The 12,643-nt window shown below is 38.9% G+C and overlaps 1 protein-coding gene across 3 annotated transcripts in view; it reads right to left on the minus strand.

Moving 5' to 3' along the window:
• The window catches only part of ppp1r16b (protein phosphatase 1, regulatory subunit 16B), a 209,306-nt gene that overhangs the window by 39,126 nt on the left and 157,537 nt on the right, over positions 1-12,643 (minus strand). For all 3 annotated transcript variants that reach the window (XM_062038229.1, XM_062038230.1, XM_062038228.1), the window contains exon 3: positions 12,086-12,156. In XM_062038229.1, the coding sequence (XP_061894213.1) occupies positions 12,086-12,156 (71 nt within the window). The remainder of the gene's footprint in view (positions 1-12,085; positions 12,157-12,643) is intronic.

The raw sequence follows: 12,643 nt of genomic DNA on the forward strand, positions 1-12,643 counted from the left end.
ACTTCATGAATGTTTTTTGTGACCAACAAGTATGTGCTCCAATCACTCTATCACAAAAAAATAAAAGTTGTAGAAAGTATTGGAAACTCAAGACAGCCATGACATTATGTTCTTTACAACTTTTGACCACGACTGTAAACTCATTGAACGTACAAATCATGGATTTCTGTACTTAATGTTCTACTGTTCCTTTTTTTAAGATGTCTTATACAAACAACTTTGCAGTTATATATTTTGGTATTTTACACATGCTAACTGTTGGCATGCTAACGTTAGCATGTTACTTTTTTTTTTTTTAGCTAAGTTAGCTGGTATACATGTCGGTAATTGACACAAGTTATGCTAGCCTTTTTTAACCAAGTTTACAGGTATGCACCTTAGTCGTATATTTTAGTTCTTGACACATGCTAACTGTTAGCATGCTATCGTTAACATGTTATCATGCCAACATTAGCTTTTTAGAGTGCAGTTCCCCTTTCAGGTTTAACGTCCTGCCCTCTTTAAATTCACTGTGTTCCTTTTTCTAGTCCCGACATAATCGATAGATTCCCTTTTAAAACTATCTTCGATTGGTAGATATCTTTTGCAAGGCAAACTTGCCAAACTTAGATCAATATACTTGAAATGTGTCAATCAATCAATCAAAGTTTACTTATATAGCCCTTAATCACAAATGTCTCAAAGCCACAAGCCACAACAACATCCTCGGCTCACATCCCCCAGTTTCGGAATATAAATCGATTTACCGATATATCGATCAATCATAGTAGTTACACCTCTATATATATATATATATATATATATATATATATATATATATATATATATATATATATATATATATATATATACCGTAATTTCCGGACTATAAGCCGCTACTTTTTCCCCTCGTTCTGGTCCCTGCGGCTTATACAAGGGTGCGGCTTATTTACGGCCTGTTCTTCTCCGACATCGATGAAGAGGATTTCGGTGGTTTTAGTACGCAAGAGGAAGACGATGACACAATGATTAAAGACTGACTTTTCATATACCGGTAGGCTGGTTATTTTGATAACGTACAGGCGAGCACTTTGTATTACTTTGCACCGTTGTATTATTTGTACTCTGCACGAATGCTGTTCGCCATGTCAAAGATGTGAAAGTTTGATTGAATGATTGAAAGATTTATTGTTAATAAATAGGACGCTTTGCGTTCCCAAACAGTCATCTCTGTCCCGACAATCCCCTCCGTGGTAGCAGGAACCCGTATATACTACGGTAATTACACATCAAAACCCTGCGGCTTATAGTCGGGTGCGGCTTATATATGGAGCAATCTGTATTTTCCCCTAAATTTAGCTGATGCGGCTTATAGTCAGGTGCGGCTTATAGTCCAGAAATTACGGTATATATATATATATATATATATATATATATATATATATATATATATATATATATATATATATGCCCGAGAGGGGGAAGGGGGATGAGCCTCCCAACCGGACAAAATTACTGACCCAATTAATGACCCAAGCAAATGGACCATGAACGCAGTCTGTATATGTGGCAAGGTCTGCAAAAACTCGAAAGGTCAACAGAGGGAACAAATGAAGGGACGCTTAGGAACGGCAGTCGTTACAACAATCTTTGTTGGGCTGGCTGCAGAAACTGGTCAGATGGAGGAGAAGCCAGGTCTGGAGGCTCCCCAGAGTACCCAGAATATCCAAGCAACACAAATCTCCCCACTAGGCCGAAAATCGGAAAATCGCCGTGTGAAATAACCTGTCACCAACAGCAAGGAGTGGACCGAGCTGGATGAAGATGTAGATAAAACCGTGGCACTCATGTTTAGAGGTGATGCAAACCAGAAACTCCAAACTGTGTGCTCCCTCGTAATGATCATAGGAGCTGAAGTGGAACAGAAGCAAGCACCATGAAACGCAGCAAAGCTCAAATCGGCGGGAAGTCAGGCTAAGCCAGCTGAGGCAGGAACTGAAATCCTTGAGACGGCAGTTCAAGGCAGTCAAGGAAGAAGAGAGACATGCTCTGTCGGAACTCGCTAACGTCAAAAGAAAGAAGCTCATCCCGTTGAGCAGGGCCAAATGGCACCAAAGGAAGGGAAAGGAAAGAGCTTGGAAGCGATGTGTCATAATTGGCAACTCCTTCACCTTTACTAAGAGGCCAGAAGCGAAGTGGCCACCTCGCTTGCCCAGTGGAAGAAATCCACCATCATCTCAGGCCCCGTTTACACTAAGCCGGATAAGGTTATCCAGGGTAAATTCCAGCTAACCTTATCCGTGTCCACACACAACAATGCCACCGTTTAAGACCCCCTCCTCCCCTCCGTCCGACGGCGCACTGCGACCTAATACGCATGTGTGGAAAAAGTGCACGTCATAGTCACCTCCAGTGTTGCTTTCAATTTAACTTATCTGAACAATATCCAGTGTTGTGGTATTTCAATTAACTGGAATCCAGTGTGCTGTGGGGCCCTATTGTAGTGAATCACACCTGAGACATCATAAATTAATCAAATCTTTATTAGACATGTAAACAATGTGATAAAGAACATTTTACAACAATCAAAGTAGGGATCTAGATATCTGGTCAGGACACTCCTCACTTTTTTGCCTTCACCTTCATTGTCCATTCCTTTTTGGTGACTTTATATACTCTGGACCTAGACGTTGAGTCCGCGACATACATGGCGGACAATAACTGATACAGTCTTCTTTGCCAGTCCAAATGCATTCGCCGTTTTCCGTAGTCTTCCCTCGACGGCCAGGTAATACTAAACACATGCTACCTTTTTTATCACATCCACGGGAGCTCGCATTCTCGTTGTCTCTCCTTCGACAAATGGATGAAGTTTTTCGCTAAGTAGAATCACAGCTGACCTGGACATTCTAAAGTTCTCTTGCCGTCTGAGAAGTGTTGTATCCCAAATAGCTGCAATCACTTTCTCTTAAGGTATTCATGTGTGATTTCCACAAGTGTCTGTACATGTAGAAGAAGGAGAAACACGGGTATGTCTGGATGACTCGCCTCCATATTTCCAGTGGTTAGCTCCGAGTTACGAAACGGCTTTATTATGAAGCTGGCTGTGGCGCGGTCTTTCTGACGTCACTTCCTGTGTGGGGCGCGGTCTTTCTGGCGTCACTTCCTCTCCGAACTCAGTTTGTAAACGATCAATGAGTCCATACAAAGCTAAGAGCCGGAGATTCAAGAAATACACGGTGCACTTACCCGTGTAAAAAATTATCCAAGGTGGGGGGACCTTAAAAGATAGTTTTGTGTGGCTGAAACGGGGGCTTAGGCTAAATAATTATTTGTTTAAAGGTGTAGTGTAGACATAGCCTCAGTCTCACCTTCAGTGACACTGCAAGAGACCAGGAGCTTGGCCCTTGCAAAGCACTGGTGACACCCCCAGAACCAGTGTCCCAATTCAATAGTGATAAACTCACCCTGGCAGAGGTAAAGCAAGCTGCCAAAGCTTCCTGGGCTCAGTGGTGTACCTTACAAGATCTATAAACAGTGCCTACAGCCCCTCAAACATCTTTGGAATATTTTGAAGATGATATGGCGGAGAGGGAAAGTCACTAGCCCCAGTGCAGACATGCTGAAGGCGTTTTGGATCCCAAAGGAAGAGAACTCCAGCGGCATCGAGCAGTTTGGTATAATCTCGCTGCTCAGCGGTGAGTGCAAGATTTTCTTTAAGATCGTGTCCCAAAGGCTAAAAAGTTCCTCATAAAGAACTCTTACAGAGAGACCTCTTTCCAGAAGAGGGAGTGGAGTCCCTGGTGTGTCGAGGTGCTGGGGGCATGCAGGAGTGTTGAAGCAATTGAGGTAGGGAAGGTAAAACAAAGTAGACTTGGCAACTCACTGGCTTGACCTAACCAACACCTATGGTTCCATCCCGCACAAACTTGTAGAATCAGCGTTGACAAGACACCACGTTCCTTGGAAGATCTACAACATTATCATGGAATGGTAAAATAATTTCAGCGCAGGTGTCTCCTCAAGCCAACTAACATCCGCCTGGAGAGGGGCATAATTATAATACAATCTCCATGTCACTCTTCTCTTTGGCCATGAACATGATTGTCTTTCTGTGATTAATCGCGATTAATTTGGAGTTAACTATGGACAATGTGATTAATCGCGATAACACATTTTATATATACACATACACATATATATATATATGTATATACATACATATATATATATATATATATATATATATATATATATATATATATATATATATATATATATATATATATATATATATATATACATACATAAATATGAATTTACAGTATATATATATACATAAATATTAATATACAGTATATATACATATATATATATATACATGTATATACAGTATATATATATATACATAAATATTAATATACAGTATATATATATATATATATACATATATATATATATATATATACATGTATATACAGTATAGAGTACAATAGCCTTGTCCCCACAATTCTCTCTCTCTCTCTCTCTCTCTCTCTCTCTCTCTCTCTCTCTCTCTCTCTCTCTCTCTCTCTCTCTCTCTCTCTCTCATCTCTCTCTGTCTCTCTCTCTCTTTGTATATGTATATACATGTATATATATATATATATATATATATGTATATATATATATATATATATATATATATATATATATATATATATATATATATATATATATATATATATATATATATATATATATATATATATATATATACACATACATATATATACGATCAAAAGTGTTTACATACACTTGTAAAGAACATAATGTCATGGCTGACTTTAATTTCCAATCATTTTATACAACTCTTATTCTTTTGTGATAGTGATTAGAGCACATACTTGTTGGTCACTAAAAACATTCATGAAGTTTGGTTCTTTTTATGAATTTATTATGGGTCTACTGAAAAGGTGACCAAATCTGCTGGGTCAAAAGTATACATACAGCAATATTAATATTTGCTTACATGTCCCTTGGCAAGTTTCACTGCAATAAGGCACTTTTGGTAGCCATCCACAAGCTTCTGCTTGAATTTTTGACCACTCCTCTTGACAAAATTGGTGCAGTTCAGCTAAATTTGTTGGTTTTCTGACATGGACTTGTTTCTTCAACATTGTCCACACGTTTAAGTCAGGACTTTGGGAAGGCCATTCTAAAACCTTAATTGTAGCCTGATTTAGCCATTCCTTTACCACTTTTGACATGTGTTTTGGGGTCATTGTCCTGTTGGAACACCCAACTGCGCCCAAGACCCAACCTCCGGGCTGATGATTTTAGCTTGTCCTGAAGAATTTGGAGGTAATCCTCCTTTTTCATTGTCCCATTTACTCTCTGTAAAGCACCAGTTCCATTGGCAGCAAAACAGGCCCAGAGCATAATACTACCACCACCATGCTTGATGGTAGGAATGGTGTTCCTGGGATTAAAGGCCTCACCTTTTCTCCTCCAAACATATTGCTGGGTATTGTGGCCAAACAACTCAATTTTTGTTTCATCTGACATCACATGGACAAAGATAAGACCTTGTGGAGGAACGTTCTGTGGGGATTATAAATCAGAGGAAGGTTACATTTTAAATAAATATGTTTACATTTAATATATTTTTCTCCTGGTCCTTATTTTAATAGCTCATAAATAATATAAATTATTATCGATATAAAACATTGATGTCCTGCTGAGAGGCAGCCCCATGAGTAGAGAGGAGTCAAAGTCCATGATTGCTGCTTTAGGAAACCGGGGGCTGCCAAAAAATAACAAACACATCATAGCAGTGACCTTTGGGCCTTAAATGTAGCAGGAAATTTTATATTTGGATCGATCAGTGTTCTTCAAGACTGGACCAGTTGTGAACATAAACACAAACACGGCTGTGGCTGTAAAAAAGTCAAAAATGTGTAAGTCGTACAAACATTCTTTGTTTTATCGACCCATTAAGGACAAATGGAAAGCAACATAGACTTTGAAATGAAAGGGGATGGTGGTGATCTCTCTTTAAATGAGATGTCACATCCATCTCAGCTGGTCTTACACACACACACACACACACACACACACACACACACACACACACACACACACACACACACACACACACACACACACACACACACACACACACACACGCACACACACACACACACACTCTTGTATTTTTTACCTTCTTGAGACCTCCGAAAAATGCCTATATCTTTAGGATCACCCTTTTTATATATATAAAGATTTGTATTTACAGCATTAATAATATATACATACTATGCAAATATTAAAAAGCTTGTTGTGAAAAATGTGTTGGAATTTCACAAGAAAAAGGTCACAATTTTGTTTTACACGACGCGGGTCAAAATTTTACAAGAAAAACTGAGCATTTGTGCAATATTATGAAAAAAGTTGGAATTTTTCTAGAAAAGCTTAAACATTTGGCAATTTTATGAAAAGAGTCATAGTTTTACTCGACTAAAGTCACAATTTCAATATGAAAACTTAATAATCGGAATTTTACTCTGCAAAATTATGACTAAAGTCATTTGTATACTCTAGCCTTTAAATAGACCCCCTTTTTAGACCAGTTGATCTGCCGTTTCTTTTCTTCTCTCCTCTGCTCCCCTCTTCCTTGGAGGGGGGGTTGCACAGGTCCGGTGGCCATGGATGAAGTGCTTGCTGTCCAGAGTCGGGACCCCGGGTGGACCGCTAGGCTGTGCATCGGTTGGGGACATCTCTGCTCTGCTGACCCGTCTCCGCTCGGGACGGTTTCCTGCTGGCCCCACTATGGACTGGACTCTCGCTGATGTGTTGGATCCACTGTGGACTGGACTTTCACAATATTATGTCAGACCCACTCGACATCCATTGCTTTCGGTCTCCCCTAGAGGGGGGGGGGTTTACCCACATATGCGGTCCTCTCCAAGGTTTCTCATAGTCATTCACATCGACGTCCCACTGGGGTGAGTTTTTCCTTGCCCGTATGTGGGCTCTGTACCGAGGATGTCGTTGTGGCTTGTGCAGCCCTTTGAGACACTTGTGATTTAGGGCTATATAAATAAACATTGATTGATTGATTGATAATTTTACTCAAAAGATTTCACTATTTTACAAGAACAACAAACACATTGGCAATTTTGTGATAAAAGTCGGAATTTTATATGACAAATGTCACTATTTTGCATTAAAAAGTAATAATTTTATGTAAAAAAGTAACAATTTTACGATAAAATAATGCAATATTACAGAAACAGAAAGAATATGAGAAATATTTCCCAATTTTATGAGAAAGAAGTCGACACATTGGGAGAAAAAGACTGCTTTTAGTTCCTTTTTAAAATGTATTTATTTTTTGTTTGTAATTGGTTTATAATCTTCATTGTTTATTTCAAGTTATGACAGTATGTCTCTATATACATATGTATTTATTTATTTTTTTAATACATTTTGGCCAAAGGGGGTGCATTTCAATTTCTTACACACACTTGTTATTTCATATGTTGGCCAGAGGGGGAGCACTTTTAAAAGCGACACACAGTCAATTTGAAAAATCCCTCCTTTTTGGATACCACCCTCATTTTGATAGATGTCACCAGCAGGGGTGCAAATGAGACATTCTCTATTAGATGCAATGTTATTGGGACCATGATTTATGTCATCACATGTTCACACCTCCTCATATGGAAGCTACTTTTCCTTCTTTCATGTCTCAAGAAGGGTAGAAATACAAGAACACACACACACACACACACACACACACACACACACACACACACACACACACACACACACACACACACACACACACACACACACACACACACACACACACACACACACACACACACACACACACACACACACACACACACACACACACGATATAGGGAAGTATTCATTGACATGACCGTGATTTATTTCATGACCCTGCACTATAACCTGAACCATCTACCTGCCATTGTGAGAAGAGCCTCTTCCAGCTCCACTGCCATTTCATTTGTTTCAGGTGCCATCTTGAATCATAGCTCTTTTGAAGTTGACTGAACCTTTCGGGGAGGTTTAAAGTGATCACTACTACAGCAGAGTTGGGAATCTTTGGGCACCCTGACCATTTGATTCAAAATCGATTATTATACACCTTAAATTATACTTTTTTATATATTATTAAATTGTATATTGACAATGCATTGTATAGTGTTAATATTACTGTATATTGTTAAGATATTGTATAATATTAATACATATTGTCATTAAAAGTGTGTGCATGTCCAATTTGTGTTGGGCCGTTTAAAAAAATAAAAATGTTCAGTTTGTTCAGCCCATAAGGTGCACCGAATTATAACGCACACTATAGATCAGGGGTGTCAAACTCATTTTAGATCGGGGGCCGCATGGAGAAAAATCTACTCCCAGGTGGGCCGGACTGGTAAAATCACGGCACGATAACTTAAAAATAAAGACAACTTCAGATTTTTTTTTTTGTTTAAAAATAGAACAAGCACATTCTGAAAATGAACAAATCATAATGTTGATGGGTTTTTTTACACATACATGTTGCAGTTAATAGTATTCTATCTTTATTTGTCGTTCCTTATACTTTCTGAATAAATGATGGGATAATGTTCATCAGTCAACTCATAGGTGTAATTTTCAATCTATTAAGATAAAAAAATATCAAAATCAAATTACAGGATGTTATTTATGTAGTTTGCTCATTTTTCTCAACTGGTGCACTAAGATCATGTGTTTTTTTTGTTTTTTTTTACATATGTAGCATCATCTAAAATTATACAAAGAATTGCTATTGCGACATCTAGTGGACACATTTAGAAGAGCAGTTTCTTTCATTCCAAAATTTCGCAAACTCATCCCGCGGGCCGCATAAAACCTGTTCGTGGGCCTGATCCGGCCCGCGGGCCGTACGTTTGACACCCCTGCTGTAGATGAACAGGTCTATTTTCATATATTGTATATATATACGTACATATATAATACACTATATTGCCAAAAGTATTTGGCCACCCATCCAAATGATGAGACTCAGGTGTCCTAATCACTTGGCACAGGTGTATAGAATCAAGCACTTTTAGGCATGGAGACTGTTTCTACAAACATTTGTGAAAGAATGGACCGCTCTCAGTGATTTCCAGCGTGGAACTGTCATAGGATGCCACCTGTGCAACAAATCCAGTCGTGAAATTTCCTCACTCCTAAATATTCCAAAGTCAACTGTCGGCTTTATTATAGGAAAATGGACGAGTTTGGGAACAACAGCAACTCAGCCACCAAGTGGTAGGCCACGTAAACTGACAGAGAGGGGTCAGCGGATGCTGAAGCGCATAGTGCAAAGACTTTCTGCACAGTCAGTTGCTACAGAGCTCCAAACTTCATGTGACCTTCCAATTAGCCCACGTACAGTACGCAGAGAGCTCCGTGGAATGGGTTTCCATGGCCGAGCAGCTGCATCTAAGCCATACATCACCAAGTCCAATGCAAAGCGTGGGATGCAGTGGTGTAAAGCATGTCGCCACTGGACTCTAGAGCAGTGGAGACGCCTTCTCTGGAGTGATGAATTACGCTTTTCCATCTGGCAATCTGATGGACCAGTCTGGGTTTGGAGGTTGCCAAGAGAATGCTAAATTTCGGACTGCATTGTGCCGAGTGTGAAATTTGGCGGAGGAGGAATTATGGTGTGGGGTTGTTTTTCAGGAGATGGGCTTGGCCCCTTAGTTCCAGTGAAAGGAACTTTGAATACTCCAGGATACCAAAACATGTTGGACAATTCCAACCTTGTGGGAACAGTTTGGAGCGGGCCCCTTCCTCTTCCAACATGACTGTGCACCAGTGCACAAAGCAAGGTCCATAAAGACATGGATGACAGAGTCTGGTGTAGATGAACTTGACTGGCCTGCACAGAGTCCTGACCTGAACCCGATAGATCACCTTTGGGGGTGAATTAGAACGGAGACTGAGAGCCAGGCCTTCTCCACCAACATCAGTGTGTGACCTCACTAATGCACTTTTGGAAGAATGGTGGAAAAAGCTTCTCAAGTTGTGACCGTTGTCCTGTTTCTACAGTGGAACCTCGATTTACGAATTTAATTGGTTTTTGAACATGGTTCAGATAAATCGAAAAGTTTGTATAGTGAAGCAGAGTTCTCCATAAGAAGCAATGTAAAAATGAATAATTGGGTCTAGCCTGGTACAAAAGTCCCAATTTTCGTAAAGAAATGCACACTTTGAAGACACTAATATACACAATATTGCCAAAAGTATTTGGCCACCTGCCTTGACTCACATATGAACTTGAAGTGCCATCCCATTCCTAACCCATAGGGTTCAATATGATGTCGATCCACCTTTTGCAGCTATTACAGCTTCAACTCTTCTGGGAAGGCTGTCCACAAGGTGGCGGAGTGTGTTTATAGGAGTTTTCCACCATTCTTCCAAAAGCGCATTGGTGAGGTCACACACTGATGTTGGTGGAGAAGGCCTGGCTCTCAGTCTCAGTTCTAATTCATCCCAAAGGTGTTCTATCGGGTTCAGGTCAGGACTCTGTGCAGGCCAGTCAAGTTCATCCACACCAGACACTGTCATCCATGTCTTTATGGACCTTGTCATGATGGATGAGGAAGGGGCCCGCTCCAAACTGTTCCCACAAGGTTGGGAGCATGAAATTGTCCAAAATGTTTTGGTATCCTGGAGCATTCAAAGTTCCTTTCACTGGAACTAAGGGGCCAAGCCCAACTCCTGAAAAACAACCCCACACCATAATTGTGATCATTTGGATGGGTGGCCAAATACTTTTGGCAAAATAGTGTACATTTACAAAAATAAAATTATGCTTTAACTTAAAATATTGGTCAAAATTGTCCAATGATGTATTGCACCAATAAATGTGCGGTTGTTTTGCATTTTATTGAATTGTATCCATGACACATAGAAGCACACATCCTATGGTGGTAGAACACGTTTGAAAGGTAAAAATACAATTTAAAAAACTGAATGTCATTGTTTTATTATATTGCCATTGTTATTTGAATTAAAATATTTTTTTTGCCTATATATTTTTTTTTTTATTAAACGTATTTCTTTACACTACAGTATACTTGATAGTTAGTAGTTATTATTTAATATTTTAATACAAAAATCATGTCTATAATAATATTTATAAAAACATTTGAACAATTCTGCCCAAAATTATACAATTATTCCCTGTTGTTACACTCAATGTCTAGAAAAATAAAAAGTGAATAATATGTCAATGATATAATATAAAAATACAAAACAATGAAAGTAAAACATAAAACATTTTTTTGCCTACATCTATTTTTTATCAACCATTATATTTGTTTACACTACAGTATATTTACTACATATTTATTATTTATTAGTTTGATACAATGTTGGCCCTGTGATGAGGTGGCGACTTGTACAGGGTGTACCCCGCCTTACGCCCGAATGCAGCTGAGATAGGCTCCAGCACCCCCCGCGACCCCAAAAGGGACAAGCGGTAGAAAATGGATGGATGGACATAACAATGAAAATAAAACATAAAACATTTTTTGGCCTACATATATTTTTTATCATCCATTATATTTGTTTACACTACAGTATATTTACTACATATTTATTATTTAATATTTTGATACAATGTTGGCCCTGCAATGAGGTGGCGACTTGTCTAGGGTGTACCCCGCCTTCCGCCCGAATGCAGCTGAGATAGGCTCCAGCACCCTCCGCCACAGTAGAAAATGGATGGATGGATGTTTACTATCATTTTACTTGTTTTGTTTTTTTCAGTACAAATTTATATCTGATGTTATTTTAAATTATATTTAAAGTTGAGTTTTGGTGGTAGAATCAACGCATCTCACAGAAAAGGTATCACATTGCTTGATACAAAATAAGACAATTCATGATGATGAATTTAGTGAAAAACTAAATATAAATATTGAAGTTGGATTATCAGACAAATAATGTTTTATGTGGGAAAAGTAAAGTCACAAAGCTACAGAGATATAACATTAAGGATTGACAGAAATAATGACAGCTGTGACAACAAAGCAAAGAAGCAGATCACCTGATGCAGTGCGGTGAGGCCGTCTTCGTTGCAGAGGTCTGGGCTCACATTGTTCTTCAGCAAATAGCGCACTGGTGGAAAAAAAACCACAGAGAGACAGATGACTAAAAAGCTAAGAAAGATTGCTGTTTGAACGCAGGATCTTCAAGTACATTCAAGCTGCCTGTTGGTGCACCTTAAACCTGGACTATGCTAATCATAGGCGCCGTGGGATTGATGGCAACTTTCAATCTTTAGAATCATTTTTTGAAAAATCACTCTTGATGTTGTTAATTTTGTGGCGACTTTAGTCTGTTTTACATAATACAAAAGTCACTAATCATATAGTCTTTAATTAACAAAGCCTAACCAAGATTATATTGTGCCCGGTAATGAACTAATGACATAATCATCTTGACCTCAAACACACTGCACACGAGCGAATGAAGGGCATACTTACTCAACAGCCATACATATCACACTAAGGGTGGAAGTATGAACAATGCCAACACTGTCATGAACATGTGCCATATAGTGAAACCACACTAAACAACACTGTCATAAACATGTGCCATATAG

Source organism: Entelurus aequoreus, linkage group LG26 (assembly GCF_033978785.1).
Source record: "Entelurus aequoreus isolate RoL-2023_Sb linkage group LG26, RoL_Eaeq_v1.1, whole genome shotgun sequence".
Classification (NCBI taxonomy): Eukaryota; Metazoa; Chordata; class Actinopteri; order Syngnathiformes; family Syngnathidae; genus Entelurus; species Entelurus aequoreus.